The 18556-nt window shown below is 41.6% G+C and overlaps 3 protein-coding genes across 4 annotated transcripts in view; 2 read left to right on the forward strand and 1 right to left on the reverse strand.

The window, feature by feature from the left end:
• The window catches only part of LOC133524312 (serine/threonine-protein kinase ULK1), a 54625-nt gene extending 46980 nt beyond the window's left edge, over positions 1-7645 (forward strand). For both annotated transcript variants that reach the window (XM_061860246.1, XM_061860248.1), the window contains 7 exons: positions 525-635; positions 4031-4142; positions 4490-4650; positions 4964-5081; positions 5481-6540; positions 6971-7089; positions 7507-7645. In XM_061860246.1, the coding sequence (XP_061716230.1) occupies positions 525-635; positions 4031-4142; positions 4490-4650; positions 4964-5081; positions 5481-6540; positions 6971-7058 (1650 nt within the window). In that variant the 3' untranslated portion in view covers positions 7059-7089; positions 7507-7645. The remainder of the gene's footprint in view (positions 1-524; positions 636-4030; positions 4143-4489; positions 4651-4963; positions 5082-5480; positions 6541-6970; positions 7090-7506) is intronic.
• Positions 7646-10788: 3143 nt separating this feature from the next.
• Positions 10789-14307, reverse strand: LOC133524314 (THO complex subunit 5 homolog). The gene is made up of 5 exons (XM_061860250.1): positions 14106-14307; positions 13891-14028; positions 13521-13811; positions 12183-12522; positions 10789-12099 (listed from the first exon to the last, which is right to left on the reverse strand). The coding sequence occupies exons 1-5, from the start codon at positions 14199-14201 to the stop codon at positions 10901-10903; spliced, it is 2064 nt and encodes a 687-aa protein (XP_061716234.1). The 5' UTR covers positions 14202-14307; the 3' UTR covers positions 10789-10900.
• Positions 14308-14994: 687 nt separating this feature from the next.
• Positions 14995-16167, forward strand: LOC133524570 (uncharacterized). The gene has a single exon (XM_061860654.1). The coding sequence runs from the start codon at positions 14995-14997 to the stop codon at positions 16165-16167; it is 1173 nt and encodes a 390-aa protein (XP_061716638.1).
• The last annotated feature ends 2389 nt before the right edge of the window (positions 16168-18556 follow it).

Here is an 18556-nt window from a genome sequence, read left to right on the forward strand (position 1 = left end):
TACGTAATTAAAGTGAGCTACTGTGTAACGATAAAATAGCTACAAAGGAATATACAGACTTTTTTTGCACACAAATTCAGGCTGTTTATTTAGTCACCTGCAATAATTTACTGGGTTAATATGTAGGTCATACAGATCAACTTTTACTATGGGACCAACTCCGAAATCGCGAATAAAAAATTGGCTGTTTCATACATTTTGGCTGTCTGACCTTGAGATTTTCTACGGGAGAGTAAATTATTTTTCGCGATTTCGGGGTTGGTTCCATAGTAAAAATGGCTCAGTATGACCTATATATTCACCCCGTAAATTATTGCAGGTGACTAAATAAACACCTGTATAGTATATTGGCGGTTATAGCTCACGAGTTTCAAAGTCATAAGAAACGTGTTGTCTTATATTATGAATTTAAATACGCTTTTTAGTACCTTTTGAACAACACGTGGTTTGAGGAAATTCCAGTGTTTTCATAAATAACAAAGATCCTGTATGCATAGTATAGCCTAACGTAATGTATGTTTCAGCACCCGACGCCGTCCACCGCGAGCATCCAGCGCTCGCAGCCGATCACCATGCTGCGCTCCAACCACTCCCGGAACCCCACCAACCCCATCGGATCCCTCTCCCCGCCCACTGTGAGTACCCTACTTTTGTTTATTACTTATATCAAAGATACATTGATTGAATAACATGCATAAAATCTATGACAATTTCGTGCTTCGAAACAGGTAAACGAGATGGCGCTGTACAGCTCCATACGTTTTGCGGTGACTCTGATTGTCAAAAGTTGACGTTTGACAATTCAGTGACCACAAAACATATGGGGCAGTACAGCGCAATCTGTTTTGAATGTCAAACTAAGGGGCACGTTTTTTTCATAGAGTTTATCTCTCTATTTCAATCAATTCTCTTTGGTTATATTAACGTCGATTTAGAAGATTTTTATTGTCGTCTCGTCGGCGGAATGACTATTTCGAGTCCCGCTTATTAAGCAACACTTTGATGATACGACGGTTATCATACGCGTATAGAGTTCCCTCTATAGCACTCTTTTTGTTAGAAGAGGAACTAAGTAACGTGACCGGCTTGTCAACTTTAGTAGACGTTTATGAATAAGGGGGCTAGTAATTATGTCACATGGTAGTCTTGATTTGTTAAAGAAGAAATAGTGATTTTTCTATTAACCGTTATCTCACAAGATGTAGCTAAGAGCGCTTCTTTTCTTGCTAATAACAGTTCTTGGTATAAAGTTAATTTCCGTTTGACAGTATCTATGGTATTACGCAACGCCACGTGTGTGACTCATTATAATTACCGAGAACTACGCAACTTTACAGTCGATTTGCATTTTCTATGTTTATTTCGCGATAATGTTATATTTCCCACGCGGCTGACCGGTAGGTTACTTTCCATTCCTAGATAATAATGCGACAGAATTTCCCCTGCGTTATTTACAATATAACATAATCGGTGCCGTTGAGGATAATCGATAACGTATGTACATACATGCAATATGACCCGTGGATTGTCCATAATATATACCTACTTGTTGTACCTATGTAGCAGTCATGAAATCAGTTTTGCGCACTTTCACGGAAAAAAAGCTTAATTTATGTGTTATGATATTTAATCGGCATAAACTCACAATAAAGAGGTGTCGCCATCAGAATATATTGTGACGTCAGGTTATCTGCCAGGAAATTACAATTTATAAATACTATTAAATAATACAAACACGGAAATAATAAGAAGTACATACTTAGTATCTGAATAGCTCAGTTGCCTCAGTTGGTAAGAGCGAAAGTATAGTTAGACGGAAGTTGTGGGTTCACATCCGACGTCAGGTGACGTTTATGTACTGTTTCATTGTATTTATAAATTGTAATTTGCTATCAGACAGTTCTACGATAACCCAATAATTAAAAGCTGTACAGGAAAAACCAATAGAAACAGTATCTCTGACTACTGAATTTATTGGATATTAAATGTATCATATAATATATAATATAATCTAGCGAGAAATACTCAAGGGAACACTATACGGGCGTATTAGTAAGTACTAGACTTCCACGTTTTGCGTATTATGGTACAAAAGCGACAAATTGATAAAACCTAATTTTTTTGAAGTCTGTTAAAAATCTTGGGTATAACTGAAACAAAACTACCTAGTCATCAGTTATCATGTTTATTATATATTTGAAAAAATAATAACTAAATCTATTGCAACTTGGTAATCTGTTTTTCCAATAACGCAGCTTCTTTGGCAGCTCCTTCGAGAATTTTTCCCTTTTTGCTTCTAGTTCTCTGACCATTTCCGCAGTTTTTCTTTTTTTTGCTCTGATTTTTGCCTCTGAACTTAAATTTTCCTGTGTGAGCTTTATGAGCCACGTGGATAATTTTTATTTTCAATATTTATTTTGTCTTTACCGCCGTGGTAGGATATAGCGTCAAAAACGCGTCTTTGCGCAATTATATACTATTACGAAAGATTTTGCACTAATATTTCCTTATCATTGACATAAAATCTAAGGACGGGCATTACGGGCACTCAGAATGGTGCTAGTTCAGCGATGTCATTCACGAATTCGACAGACTTGACGAAAACGCAAGATATCGATATCTTTGATATCGCAGCTAATTCGAAGAGCATTCATTACAGCGAAGCCTAAGTCGATTTCTTTCACGTTTATCAGATTAGACTCCTTTTTCAAGTCAATCGACGTGATATTAGTGGCAGAATCCATTACGTCCGCTTAACATCTCTTTGCATGTTTTTTTTTCGGTGTGGGCAAAAGTGATTAGTACGTGGAACAAGGGGTGCGTCGGATTGAACTAATGTTAAAAATGGCTCCATTTGCACCGCCACCGATTGAAAAAAGGCCAATTTAGCGTTTGATAATTTGTCTTCCAATGCAGCATTTACAAAAATATTATGATTATGATTACATATGTTATTTTTATAAAGCTTGCGCTGTCAGGTGCTTTATTTTCGTTTTTAATTCCCTGCACATATTATTGAATGTTGGGTATAATTTTAGTGGCGTGATCAACAACGCTAAAGTTCTTGAGCCAACATACTGCACAAAATGTTAGTGGGAATGTACTCGAGCCTGAAAACCTTGTATCGTCTTCACGTCGCGCGGGGCTATAGCAGAATAGGTAGTATAGAGAACATAAAAACGCTACAACCTTTGACATCCCCGCCGGCGGCGATTTCCGAGTAATAACTGTGGCCGCGCGGTCGCATTTACCTATTATTAACCTATTATAGTAAATATATTTATAATGTTTGGAGATGGTAAAATTAATAATTAGTTTTTTTTAATTATGTACAGAGACAATTTTTATTCCCTGACCTCCATTAAATTTCCCTGACTTTTCCATGACTATCGAAATTCCCTGACTTTTCCCGGTTTTCCAGAAAGTGGGCACCCTGCTTTATTTAATAATAGAACCATAAAACAAAACATAGAATTGGTTTAGAATTCCGATTTGGAATAGCCACACAAAATCCACAATTTATAAAATCTTACACAATTAGATATAAGTATTCTTTATTACACCAACAATTATACATTTTACATATATCAAATTCAAATGGCATTCTAAAAGTTTTAATTGTGTCGAAAGATGGCAGTAAATTTTCGCCACTACAAAGTTTTCTTAGACAATACACCTCTATTCCAAATTCTCTTTGATATATGTAAAACTACAAATAATTTAGAACCAGGTGACAACAGGCGGTCTTATCGCTAAAAAGTGATCTCTTTCAGACAACCTTTAGGTAGCAGGAAATGTAGAACTCATACAAAATATACTAAACTAAAATGGAAAAGATACAAGTACACAAGGAAAACATCACAGAATGCGTTTATACTTCTGCATCATGAATTCCGCGAACTTGACGCCGACGCAACTAGTGCGGGAGCAGAGCCAATATCATTGAAATGCATTGTCGAAAAGAAACATTATACAGGTCATGGAAAATTGAGTTATATTTCAATGTGTTAAATTCCATATCGTGTTGCAGTTCACGATGGGCACGCCACTGTCGACGCGGCGGCGCAGCGCGTCGGGCAGCTCGCCGCCGCCGTCGCTGTGGCAGGTGTCGCCCACCAACAACAGCCCGCTGCGCAGATCCGGTAACTACCATACGATCCTTATTTTTTAACTGCAGGATCGCTCCGTGCCTGGTGTTATGCCTGTACCATAATTTACTAACAACAAAGGTGGTCACACGTCCGAGTTTTTAGTCCACGGTCTTGGCAAGTGTTCGAATTTTGTACATACGGGTGTTGGGTTAGGAGTGGGGAAGGGAAGGGTAAATACACTGTTCAGCGTCTTACTATGTGTTACAGATACACAAAAAAATTCAAAAGGGAAATTTCCTGATTTTGGTGTGACGAAGATTGATCCTCGGTAAAAACCTCGAATTAGTATTAGACGTTATTTGGGCGATGGCAAGTAATGGTAACCGGTATGTGCGCAGGCTCGTCTCCGCCGGTGCCGCTGGCGCTGAAGGGCTCGGGCTGTGGGTCGCCGAAGCGCGCGGCCACGCTGCCCGACGCGCTGCTGCGCGGCCTCAAGATGCACAGCGCGCACGACCCGCCCGTCTACATACCCAACCTGCAGGAGGAGACCATCCTGGCCGTGAGTACTGTACTCTACTCTACTCGCCGCCGGCGCTGAAGACCGCCGAAGCACGCTAGACCGTTTGCATCTTAATAAAAGAAAAAAAAAAATCGTCACATCACATGACATAGACCATAAAAATTTCGAATATGACGCTCTCAAATGACCAAAGGGGGTTGTTTTGATTCTTACCATAGCAATAATTAAAAGACCATTTCAAGAATATATGTAAGCAGTCGGGTTTTTTGTTTTTATAATAATATAATTCGTTTAATTTCGTTTATGTTATGTGAATCAATTCCATGTTGTGAATTTATATGTTGTGTCGCAGGAGGAGCACAGCAAAGTGTTCTCGCAGCTGAACTTCGTGCTGATGCTGGGCGAGCTGCTCGCCGACCTCGCCGTCTCCTGCGGCGCGCCGCTCGCCGCGCTCATGGACGCCTCCGACGGTCAGTACCAAATCAACCCATACCCTGCTTATACCAAACTACTACTAACAACTAGTTCTAATCTAAGTCTTTCACTTATTCACGGCAAATTTGCAAATGGACGCGGTGCCCCGCTGACGGACAAATAGTTCGTGAAGAAATTGTCGTTTCTAGTATCAGTAGAGTAGGCTTAGCACAAGAGCGTCTTGACAGTAACTCGGATCTTGTCGAAACGGACGGATAGTCTATCTCACGCGCCCAAGAGAGAAAGAGACTGTCGCGACGCTCTCCTGCTAAGCCTACAGTGCAGTGTGTGGCGAGTTGGCGACATCGGAACTGGCCCCCTCGCTTGAATGGCGGGCATTGTCGTGTAAATAAGAATGAGCACCGTGAATAACAAATGCGTGTGTAATGTTACAGAGCGCTCCAACGAGAGCGTGCGACTGGGGCTGCTGGTGCAGGCCATGCAGGCGCTGGCGGCGGGGCTGCGCCTGGCCGCCGCGCACTACCGCGAGCGCACGCTGCAGCCCACGCCGCAAGTGCGCAACGGTGGGTACTGTCGTTACAGAGCGGCGACTGGGGCTGCTGGTGCAGGCCATGCAGGCGCTGGCGGCGGGGCTGCGCCTGGCCGCCGCGCACTACCGCGAGCGCACGCTGCAGCCCACGCCGCAAGTGCGCAACGGTGGGTACTGTCGTTACAGAGCGGCGACTGGGGCTGCTGGTGCAGGCCATGCAGGCGCTGGCGGCGGGGCTGCGCCTGGCCGCCGCGCACTACCGCGAGCGCACGCTGCAGCCCACGCCGCAAGTGCGCAACGGTGGGTACTGTCGTTACAGAGCGGCGACTGGGGCTGCTGGTGCAGGCCATGCAGGCGCTGGCGGCGGGGCTGCGCCTGGCCGCCGCGCACTACCGCGAGCGCACGCTGCAGCCCACGCCGCAAGTGCGCAACGGTGGGTACTGTCGTTACAGAGCGGCGACTGGGGCTGCTGGTGCAGGCCATGCAGGCGCTGGCGGCGGGGCTGCGCCTGGCCGCCGCGCACTACCGCGAGCGCACGCTGCAGCCCACGCCGCAAGTGCGCAACGGTGGGTACTGTCGTTACAGAGCGGCGACTGGGGCTGCTGGTGCAGGCCATGCAGGCGCTGGCGGCGGGGCTGCGCCTGGCCGCCGCGCACTACCGCGAGCGCACGCTGCAGCCCACGCCGCAAGTGCGCAACGGTGGGTACTGTCGTTACAGAGCGGCGACTGGGGCTGCTGGTGCAGGCCATGCAGGCGCTGGCGGCGGGGCTGCGCCTGGCCGCCGCGCACTACCGCGAGCGCACGCTGCAGCCCACGCCGCAAGTGCGCAACGGTGGGTACTGTCGTTACAGAGCGGCGACTGGGGCTGCTGGTGCAGGCCATGCAGGCGCTGGCGGCGGGGCTGCGCCTGGCCGCCGCGCACTACCGCGAGCGCACGCTGCAGCCCACGCCGCAAGTGCGCAACGGTGGGTACTGTCGTTACAGAGCGGCGACTGGGGCTGCTGGTGCAGGAAGTTTCATTTCTTTACGGCATAGTACTATTTATTCTGTGGTTGCTCGGCGAAGGCGCCTCGTCAGTCACCTTAACCGCATGACACTCGAAAAATATGCCGAACACCTGCCTCGCGAGACATCAGGCGGTGGTTGATGGATTTTACGCTATACCAGTATTTAACAAACTCTACTACTCCTGGTTAAAAATAAATAAAAATCATCTGGTTACAACTAAAATGAAGATTTTTAGCCCTGTAAAATACGAAAATCAGATGATTTACAATGCGTCCAGTCTTTTTAAAACTTTGCTGACCCGCTCTTTATATATTTAAGCTGCTAAGAAATCTTGAACAAACCCTAGCTAAGCCAAAATTTTATTAAAATATATGTGTTTCGTTTCAGTGGTCTCCCTGATGAACGGAAAGTACAAATGGATCGTGAACGAGTCGCGACGACTCCACGAGGCGGGCGTCACCCCCGCGGTCTGTGATAAAATACTCTACGAGCACGCCATCGAGCTAGTAAGTTGTGTCAGTTATATCTTCAGGTATTTACCTTTGCTCTAGTTATATTGAGTTTATTTCGCCTGTAGGAGCCTTACGCTAAACAAAATCAGAAAAGGTCGCTTCACCTGCCACAGTCAGTAATAACCGACAACGAGTACAATTGCAACTGAACTTTTACGTATTCCAATATGGTATACTGTTGCGTGTTCTATAATTGTTGCGGTTAGAAGGCTAAGGCGGTCTTAACATTGGATACAGATCCGCACGCTGCTTCAGGGTGCAAGCGTGACAGCGCTGTCCTGCTGACATACCGGACGGAGTGTGAATACACATAAACGTAAAAAATTAAAGAACATGCGAAATGAATTTGTAAATCAATATCAGAAAGCAACATGTAGAAAGTTCTCTCAGTTTCCTGTATGTTGTTTGCAGTGTCAGATGGCTGCCATCGAGGAGCTGTTCGGCGACATGAAGGAGTGCGAGCGGCGCTACATGTCCGCGCAGGTGCTGCTGCACTCGCTCGTGCAGCGCCACCCGCTCCACCCGCACCATCGCACCACGCTCTCCAAGTGTATGTATATTGTATATAGGCGTCGTAGCACAACTAAAGCTCGGCACCACCGTGAACCGTCCCGCTCAAGATTGTTTGTAGAAAACTACATCCTGTAACGGACAATTTATCGGCATCGCCTCGTGTCGGTACATGCGGTACGTTGCCAGCTCGCAGTGACCGCGCTTGCGTCTCCCGGCGCCGCCCTGGTCTGGTTGCCGGCGAACGGATCAATTGTAGCGGCGCCGATCCGGTGCCGAGCTTTTTGATGTGCTCCAACCTTATCGATTATATCGATGATATCGACACCGATACCTATACCAAAAAGAATTTGAAATAGAGGTGGATTGTCAAAGAAAACTTTCCAAGCGCCATCTAATAGATTAACAGTGAAAGAATAAGGACCACAGTCAAATGACGTTTTAAAAGTTTTAATAATGTGTCGAAAGATGGCAGTAAATTTACTGTGGCTACAAAGTTTTTTTTTTGATAATCCACCTCTATTTGAAATTCTCTTTGCCTATGCTTCAAAGTCACGAGTTTAGAGTTGCATCCGACAATAACGTGTGACGTACGTGTTGCAGACCGGGACGCGGTGCAGCGGCGGCTGAACTGCCTCAAGGGGCCGCGCAAGATCATGGACGTGAAGCTGGAGGCCGGGATCTCATAATGCAATACGCGACCAGCGACCTATGTACTATCCTAATCGTAAGCGTAAGCGACGCAAAAAGAGAAGTGATTTTATTTTGTTGTCGACAGACTCGCAGTGAGAAAATTATTAATATAAAACAAAGTATAAAAGGAATAAGTGAATAAATATCAATTAACGATCGATGTATACAGTCGTTTTAGTGATGAAGATTACCAGAGATTGCAATAGTGAATTATATTTTTTTATATGCAGTAAGTACATTTCTGAGCCGTAGTATTACCGTAGAGGCGGCGAACATCTCGACGTTGGACTGTTCTAGTGATCGCTTGAAGTGATAGTTGTAGATTAGACGTGTGTTGGATCCCTTATGTCATAAATGGTTGTATCTTTTCATAGTTTGTAATGTTAGTACAAGTTTCATCAGAGTAAACCTTCCTTCCGCTTCTTCAATTCTGAGGAGCCACGCAAATTACTTTAGAAAATTGTGCATGTATTTCTTTCGGTTATCACCATTTTAGGGTAAATACAAATAAATAAAAAACAAAAAAACATAAATTAGAAAACGTAGCATTGTTTCTTAACTCACGTATCTTGTATGACATTTTTATTATTACGGACTTTTAGCGTATCGTGTAAAGTGACTTCGTGAAGTAATATCTCGATATAGATGCAATGCTATAGAGATCTCATTATCGACCAATAACAATATGGCATTTTTAGGTTAAGATAGAAATTATGTTTGAAGGTTTCTCGAAAATATTATATGAAAGGATTTCTGTGTATTCTCTCAAACCATTATTTTATTTTTAATTTGCCAAAATTGTGATTATGTATTTCCTCAAAAATAATATTAATTGCTTTATGATAATAAGAATAAAGACTGTTGTATTATAAATGTTTTGTTTTGATTTAATAAACACTTATTTTTATCAGCATAATTTTGGCATATTATTTTTTGACTGGTTAATTGACAATATTACAGCTTCCTGCCATTTGTTACCTTTCCTGTTTCCTCCAAAACATATCCTGATATCACATATACACGAGAAAAATAACAAATACAAGTACGATTGAATATGGCATTTTAAATAAGACTAGTAAGCAATATAGTATTTTATGCAACAGTTGTATAAGAAGGCGTAGGCGAACATTGTAAAGGAATACGCCACGAGAATTTTTTGACCTACTGATACAACGTTGCATACAATATTTTTCCTACGAGTCAACAAAAATAAATCTTAATTTAGGTAAACAAATCACAGCAAAAGTATATAGCCAAGACGCGCGAGCATACCTTGTTACGCGCCCGGCCCGCCCCGGGCCGCGGCCGGCCGGTCAGCGACACCTCGTAACTCATGAGGCCCTGGTACTTGCTACTTGCTAAATTAATATTTTGGACAGTTTTTTCTCAATTTTGGCCACCGTAGGCTACGGAGACTAACAACCAACGCTAAGCGGTCTTCGTAGTCTATGGGTGTTGCTATATTACGGGTGTCACATGCGTGTTTCTGACTTATGAAGTAATTATTTTTACTATGCAACCAAATGAATATTTTGTAAGTTGGCAGCAATGCACTTAGTTTAAAACTGTATTCGTTTTGGTTTTGTTAGGTTGGTAGCCATTAATCGCAGTAACGTTATAGCGTATAAAAGCACAAGAGCTTTTATGAGGAATAGACAATATAGACTTTTCTTGAAACCTTTTATGTATGTTCTTATATTCGTGTTAATGAATGCATAAATGACAGATAACAGTAGAGGAGTAGGAAAATAATTTTACGAATGCTATACGAACGAAGATTGTGGTACATTGACCCGTCTGTTCCTATCTCTATCACACGCGGGACAGCAGTTTAACACATTCACTGCCGGGAACCCACATGGTGGGCGCTCGTGAACTTTGTTCAGATGCCGGACAACCCGCTGGGCGGGTTGTTTTGTATGCAGCTATAGACCACCGGTTTCTGGGGTAGTGCGCCGTTTTTTGTCTGGCAGTGAATGTGATAAGCGTGCGTACTTTATCCAACTTTCCAAATGGAAAACTAAGTCTTATTGGAATATGTCCCAACTCCTCGCGATGTTTTCCTTTACCTACCGAAAAGCGAACAGAGTTAGACCAAGCCAAGTTGGCAACGATTTTGATAGCCCAGCCTGTGCAACTGTTAGTAAACGTCATCATTTCATAGAAGTTTGTCGTTTAAAATAATACTTGCACTGTCTGGGCTGTCCAAATCGCTGCCACCTTATCTTGGTTTGACTCTATGATATTTCTCGTACATTTTTAAAAACTCATTAGTATGAGCCAACTTTTAAACCGCGAGCTTTGTTCCAAAAGGCGCACGCCATGCCACTAGCCCACTAGGCCAATGCTGTAGGTACAAATAATATAATGGCTTGCACATGGCTCACCCACTATCGAAAGTTCCCGAGAGTGCCCGAGGCTCTGAATGCGCTTCTCACGCAATTGACGCGACGAGTTACGAATGCGAGGTTTTTAAATAAAAAAATCGAGTATTAATGCAATTTTTATTGAGGTTGTCAAACTTAATTTATCAAAGACAAAGTTATCCTTAATTATTTAAGGTAAACTGGGTTTGAGTAAGTTATTACAAATTCTTAATCAATCAATATTGTATGAATATACCATTTCCTTGCTTTATGAATTTGTATGGCTTTGCCCTGTTCCTGCCTCGCACAGGTTGGAACATAACTTTATCAGGTGGAAACTCTGATGTTCCTGTAGTTTCCAATAGTATGTCAAGACAAGTCAACAACTTTGTCATTTGTGTGGTCAGGCTGGGTTTATCCTCAGAGCTCCAGTCACTGTTGATAATACGCTCAATATCTCTAATGTCGTCATCAATGCCTGCATGATGTGTCCCATTCCAGAATAATGTTAATGAGAAAATAGGAGCTGATTTAGGATAATCACTCTTTAGCACAACTAAAGCTATCAACTTTGCGGACTGCCTAGTAATAATGGCCCTGTATAACATATCGTTGCTGTTCACTAGACCTTCAGATATTAAAAATGCTGTAGATGGTGCTTGACTATATTCAGGCCAGCCTACAGATTGCCACTGTGTGAGAGAACCTGATAACCTCACTGGGCTTCCTTTAGCTGGAACTATCTTTCCAGACTCCAATTCCTGCAACTCTTTCATAAGTGCTACTCTTGATTTCAACCGTTTCTTCAAGGTGAGTATAAAATGTTCAACAGTAGACACACTGAGGCTTGGACAAGGTTGAATAACTTTGCTTGTTTTTTTCTCATCATCAACAACTAAAGCCATGAAATCTAAGCCACACATCCTCTGGGCCCAGATGTATGGTCGACCTACTTCTGAAATGAAATGGTGAAAATCTTCAGTCACTCCAGCAGCCTTTAGCAAGAATGATGTAGCAGGGTGAGGTGAATCCTGTCCGGCATCTCCAGGATACAACTCATTGAGTATACAGTGACCGTTCAGCACGTCAGCAGCAGACACTCCTGATACAGGTTTTGGCAAAGAAACTGTAAACTTAACAACCACAATTTTTAAGTGTAGAAGATAAGAAAACACTAACTGCAAAGCTGTACTATCCTGCACTTTGACAGACACTTGCACATGTAAAGGATGTTTTTTCATGACTTCTTTCTTTTTGGCTTCAGTTTTCTCTTCTTTGGAAACTTTGGCTGTTCTGTGATGGCGTTTCTTTTTTTCTCTCTGTTCTTCATCATTATTTTCTTGATCAGAATCAGAGTCATTTGATAGAACTAAGTTATTATCAGCATTTTTCTCCTGGTCTAACCTTCTGGCCTCATCCTCATCGCCAGAAATTCCTGTAAGAAAAAAAATACATTTTATGTTCCACTTTCACTAATCAATATATAATATATAGTTCAATGTTTTCATTCGTACTCACCAACAGTTACAGTCTTCACTCCAAGTGCCTCAGAATAAGCACTAGCATTGGCATAGAGCAAAAACAAAGGTGGGGGAAGAAGAGCTGCTGCTCGAGATTCATCTCTCTTCTCATCAAGACGAAGGGCCATGCACTCTTGGAGAGGTTTTGTAGCTTTCAAGACATCATTAAGGTGAGGACCCAGGGCATCCAAGCGGGATCGGGCAGCTGCTATGGCTGCCCCAACACGCTCCTTTGATGCCACCAGCTCATTGCATGCCCCAGCTAACTCTCTGCGCTGTCGCAGCTCCCACTCCAGTCTAGCCAGTTGTAATTGATGCTCATCTTTTTTAGTGACATCCTGCAACATAAACACCACTATATTTATATTTGTTAAAATACACTTCACACTTCTAACAAATTGTTGACATCATTATTTTGCTTGGTCTCTCAAACAACCACATATTTCCAGCCCGACCTAAGGGTTGTGGAGTAGTGACACCCTTATCCTTTTTCAAAGTAAAAAAAAGACTACATGAGACTTCCTTCGGGTGACTCTAGATGTAGTGTAGAGACACCCGCCTGGAAACAGGTGAGCTGTCTATCAAATGTTGCGTTCATTCAGCCCTTTGGGTGACCCTAGGGCTGGGTAGGCCAAAAAATAAGCATTACCATCCATAGGGAATGTGGCCAACCTCATGGGCATTGCAGGGGACAGACCTGCGGGACTTCATAGGTGGGTATTTTTACCTTATTTTGTTAGATTATGTTATTTAGTTTATGTTTAATCCTAATTTTATGACTAAATCAAACACACATGTGATATTAAGTTATTTTGTTTCTGCCAAACAGACTTCTTTACTTTCAGCTTTAAAATAAAGATATATATATATTTTTTAATATAATGGACTTTATTACACAAATAGACTAAGTCTTACATAAGGCTTGTGTTGTTAGTACTTAGACAATGATATATATAATATATAAATATTTATAATTAATTACTTAAATACATAGAAAACACCCATGAGCAGGAACAAACATTGTGCTCATCATACAAATAAATGCCCTTACCAGGACTTGAACCTGGGATCATTGGCTTCATAGGAGGGTCACTACCCACTAGACTAAACAGGTTGTCAAATAGTTAAGGGAATGCCAATGATGAACCTATCATTGTAAGTAAACTATTGATTTACATATGTGCCACATGATACAAAGAAATAATCTTTATATATTATTTTATCAACCTAAGTAAGGTCATGCCTGAATTTATAAGCTACACATTCACAAGTCTAAACACCTGTTAAAATTTTAACTTTGTGTCAGGTGTTCTTTATTATGATACTAAATACTTACAGGTCTAGAAACCTCAGATGGTGCCTCCTTGTAGAAATCATCAATAGGCACAAGTTCAATCTCTTCATCTTTTGATTTAAACTGCAAACATTTTGTTACTTCTTTGTTGAGATGGTCAGCTTCATAGAGCAAGTTCTGTAACTGTAAGTGTGTAGAGTCCACCTGTTGCTTCACTTTGTGGAGGGAGTCACGACCAGCTCTAGTACGCACTTTCTCCAATCTGTTCAGTTTCTTCAGTGCTACCAGCATTAGTGATGCCTCCACCCTTTTTGAGTTAATTTTTTCCTTAGCCTATAAGAATTAAAATGAACACATTATTAAACTATGCAGAATCTATTGACCAGAATTAATCAAACATCCAAACACGTACCTCGTCAGAGTTTTTTTCTTTCAGTTCTGCTATATCAGAAAAAAGCTGTCGAATATCTTGGCATATTTTTTTAAATAGATTGGCGTCCTTATCAGCTGGGCGTGTAAGAGCCTCAGCTTCTTCGAAATCTACAACACGCTGCAAGAAGTATGAAATCATTTTTTGAAGCACTACCATATTTCACTCGTATAATATCTATTTCGAAATCAACTAACCTTATACACATCACCTGGCGATTGTTTGGAGCTATCGTTTGAAACAGAGGTGTTCATTTTCCGTCGTTTTTTAACAGAAACTTCATCTTTCCCCATTTTATAAAACAAGGAATAGCCAAATTAAATAAATAAGATAAACAGTTATTTAGAGCGCTAATACCGATCGCACTTTTACAAATAAGTAAAAGTAAAGAAAAGCAAAGCCAAGGACTTTATATAAAGTCCTTGAGCAAAGCCCAGAGCAAGCCACCGTATTCTGTCATTAGTGTCAATGTCAGAGACAAACGGATTCCTGTTTTTATTTTTCCCCTTGCATCCACAGACATGTTATTCCTTGCACTTGCACTTGGTGCAAATACCCTTAACTGTATAAAGAAGCCGGCGGATTCGTAATAGTTAACGATGTGCTGATAATCCGTGAAATTGGGACTGATTTCGGGTCCGATATCGGGAAGTGTGGATGTAATGTGAGAGAATGGCGGGTGTACCTAAATAAAAAGAATTGAAAAGCATATCATATTTTTGTACCTAATTTGTACCATTTAGTACCTCCGTTAAAAAAAATTGTATCTCACGGTACATAAAGTTATCATCAAAAAACAGTACACCCGCCAACCTGACAGTCAGAATTTGGTCGGCGGGAACGCTGTTTCCGTGGTTAATGATAAATTCTATAAAAGCCAAATTTTTGTACCTTCATATTCAATTATAATATGAGTCATTTTATTTGTGGTTTCCAAGTTTTACTCATTTTATATTTTGCTTGCTATTATAATTTTGCAGGCGTTATAATTTTTTAGCAATAATTAATTAATTTTTTGGCTTAGTTTTTTTTTTTTTTGGATGTCCTCCTAAACTTTTGTCACTGATCAGGTCCTTCCATGATGGCATGAACGCCTCAGTTATATTTGATGGTGAAAAGTCGGCGCCTTTTTGTGTAAACCGTGGAGTCAGACAAGGCTGTGTGCTAGCACCTACACTGTTTAATATATTCTTCTCTGCTCTGCTTCTGACTGCTTTTGAAGGGTGCGACGTCGGAGTACACCTGCATACTAGAAAGGATGGAAAACTGTACAATATTAGTCTTCTCAAGTCGAAAAACAAGCGTCTAGACTTGATTGCTAGAGAACTTCTGTATGCGGATGATGCTGCACTAGTTGCAAACTCTGAAAATGAACTTCAGGAGTTAGTGACGCGATTTGGTCGAGCCTGTCGACTGTTCTCAATGAGCATAAACACCAGGAAAACTGTCATCATGGTGCAAGGCGTAAACCAGTCTCCGGAAATCATGCTCGACGGTGCTGTACTCGATGTCGTCGACCATTTCTGCTATCTTGGTTCTACCACCACCCAGTCACAATCTCTAGACAAGGAAATAGATACTCGGATAGGCAGAGCATCAACTGTTTTTGGGAGGCTTTTCGCGCGCGTATGGAGAAACCGTATGCTCACTACATATACCAAAGTCCTTGTATACCAGACCTGCGTCCTAAGTATATTGCTGTACGCATCAGAAACATGGACAACATACGCGAAACAAGAACGCAAACTCAACGCTTTCCATATGCGCTGCCTGAGGACTATACTTGGAGTTACTTGGCAAGACAAAGTTAGTAACGAGGTAGTACTCTCAGGAACACATTGCTGCAGCTTAACTGCAATGTTAAAGCAGAGAAGACTTCGCTGGCTCGGTCACGTTCATCGCATGGACCCTGAGAGATTACCACGCCAAGTAATGCTGGGTCAGATAGCGGACGTAAAAAGACCTGTTGGGCGTCCAACTCTACGTTTTAAGGACTCCTGCAAGCGGGACATGGACAGTTTTGCCATTCGGACCGACGGTTGGGAGAAACGCGCCGAAATGAGACCGGAATGGCGTCGCGACATTAAAGTCGGAATATCAAAGCACGACGATGACTGGCTGGAGCACCTTAAGCAGAAAAGTCTTCGTCGTGCTCTACCACCTCCTGCGAACTCACGATTTGTATGCGATCGATGTGGAAAGAAATGTCGCGCTGCTATAGGACTTTATAGCCACCAACGGCGATGCCCAGCCACTTAAACCCACAAGCGCCGCAACAAGCATCTACAACAGATGGCGTGGCCAATGATGATAATTTTTCAAGTTCTCGATTTAATTTTTAAGAAAAACCGCTAAGGTACAATTATTTTTATTACGCCATGATTTACCTTTAATGTTTAATCTGTTAAGTTCAAATAACTCAGAAAATCATGTCTAAAAAATGATTTTTCTAAGGAAGATTTCTTTGAATTGGCACCTAGCCTTTTTTAAGACATGATTTACTGAGTTATTTAATCTTAACATATTAAACATTAAAGGTACTAATTCCTGACATAATAAAAAGAATTGTACCTTAGCGTTTTTTCTTAAAAATGAGATCGATAACTTGAAAAATTATAACGCCTGCAAAAGTGTAATAGCAAGCAAAATATAAATATAAAAATGAGTAAAACTTGGAAACCACAAATAAATAAAAAAGCTCATATTATAATTGAATATGAAGGTACAAAACTTTGGCTTTTATAGAATGTATCAATAACCACGGGAATATAGCGAAATAAAGTACACCCGCCATTCTGACGATGGCGGGTGTACTGTTTTTTGGTAATAACTTTAAGTAATTTTTTTTAAAGGAGGTACTAAATAGTACAAATTAGGTACAAAAGTATGGTATGGTTTTCATTTAATTTTATGTAGGTACACCCGCCATTCTGACTCTCACGATGTAATCGGCGCTGAAGGCAGGATAAATGTAATAAGCCCTAAAGACGCCGTGCGTGGTGCGCGTCAACAGAGGGTCTGCCACTTTGTGGCATAAATAATCGTAAATTTAAATTTATTCCCTGTGCTCTTGCACATTAGAGCGATAAAGAAATTTCATTTTTTTATTTTTCGCGGGAAAGCCTAAGGCCATGCACACACTCCTGTTGCGTTGAAGGGGCTGCCATCTAGTGGACTAGTGCAAAAACTTAAAACTGAAGGTTTAGTAAGAGTAAGTGGGTGGTGTTATAGGCGGTGGTACGTTGGTAGGTATCAAAGAGCATATAATCACTACGTAGGTATTAGGCATGGGTTGGTAACTTGACAGGTTAATAGTAGTAGTAAGAGTTGGAGCGACTTTTCAGTTTTTCAGTATTTGTTTAGTTTTATATTTTTTGACGATCGGTCTGACCTAGTGGGTAGTGACCCTGCCTGTAAAGCCGACGATGGTACTGGGTTCGAATCCCGGTAGGGGTATTTATTTGCTTGATGAGCACCGATATTTGTTCATAGAGTCATGGATGTTTTCTGTGTATTCATTCAAGTATTTGTATATTATATATACCACTGACCTATCACACATAGACAGTTAGTCCTTGGTTAGTCCTCTTAAGGCCGCCTTTACACCTGTAAGTTTTACTTACGTAAGTAAGGACAAAGCTATTTGTTAGAATGAGATAATGATATTCATCTCTCACTCTATAGTATAGCTGTGTCCCTACTTACGTAAGTAAAACTTACAGGTGTAAAGGCGGCCTAAGGCTAATCTGCCAAAAGTGAAGCCGAAACACGATTGATGTGTGCGTGTGACGCTCGTGTTTTACGCTCAGCGACACGCACATATACAAAAATGGGTTACCAGTGTTCATTTATTCCCCTCAAAGTAGAGGAATTTTAACCACATCCTTATACTTGGCTATCAATCATTTGGAAGTGTGTATGTAGATATTAAATTTGTAGCAAAAGCTTTCAAGGTGTCCCTTAGGGACTTTGCATTTCTGTACTTTGTGAAATAAGGTTTAAATCATTGACATTTAAATCTAAGGACGGGCCTTACGGACACTAAGAATGGGGCAAGTACAGCAGTGTCACGCATTCGAGCCAATCGTGCAGTCTAACGCCGCAACGCGATTGGTTGATGAGTTCGCATCACGCGCGCGATTGGTTGCAACTAGTTGCGTTAGACTGCACGATTGACTCGAATTCGAGAGTGACACCACTGAACTAGCGCCATTCTTAGTACCCGTAAGGTCCGTCGTTACATATATATGTCAATGGTTTAAATATAGTCTGTCAAAGGGCTATCTCATTTCAAACATAGACAGAGGGAGTCATACTATCTTTGTCTTACACTAGTACTAGCATCCAAAAGAAAAGGATGAGTATAGTTTTTATTGTTCTTATTTACTGACAAATTGGTTTGACCAACTATAAATAAATGTTTTTTTTACAAATGTGCACAAAATAATAACAATTGGCACCGTGCGGAGTGCATGGTGGGGGTAAGTAAAGCGATCCCAGCGCATAAGGTGTTAAAAATTTGAACTAACTGCGGATATCGTCTTTAACATTTCGTACAATTATATGGCTCGAAATGAAACTTTGATTTACGATTACTCCTGAAATATTCATTTAAATTGTATGGTGTAAGGGACCATTGTAAGCTGTA

This window comes from Cydia pomonella, chromosome 13, assembly GCF_033807575.1.
Source record: "Cydia pomonella isolate Wapato2018A chromosome 13, ilCydPomo1, whole genome shotgun sequence".
Classification (NCBI taxonomy): domain Eukaryota; kingdom Metazoa; phylum Arthropoda; class Insecta; order Lepidoptera; family Tortricidae; genus Cydia; species Cydia pomonella.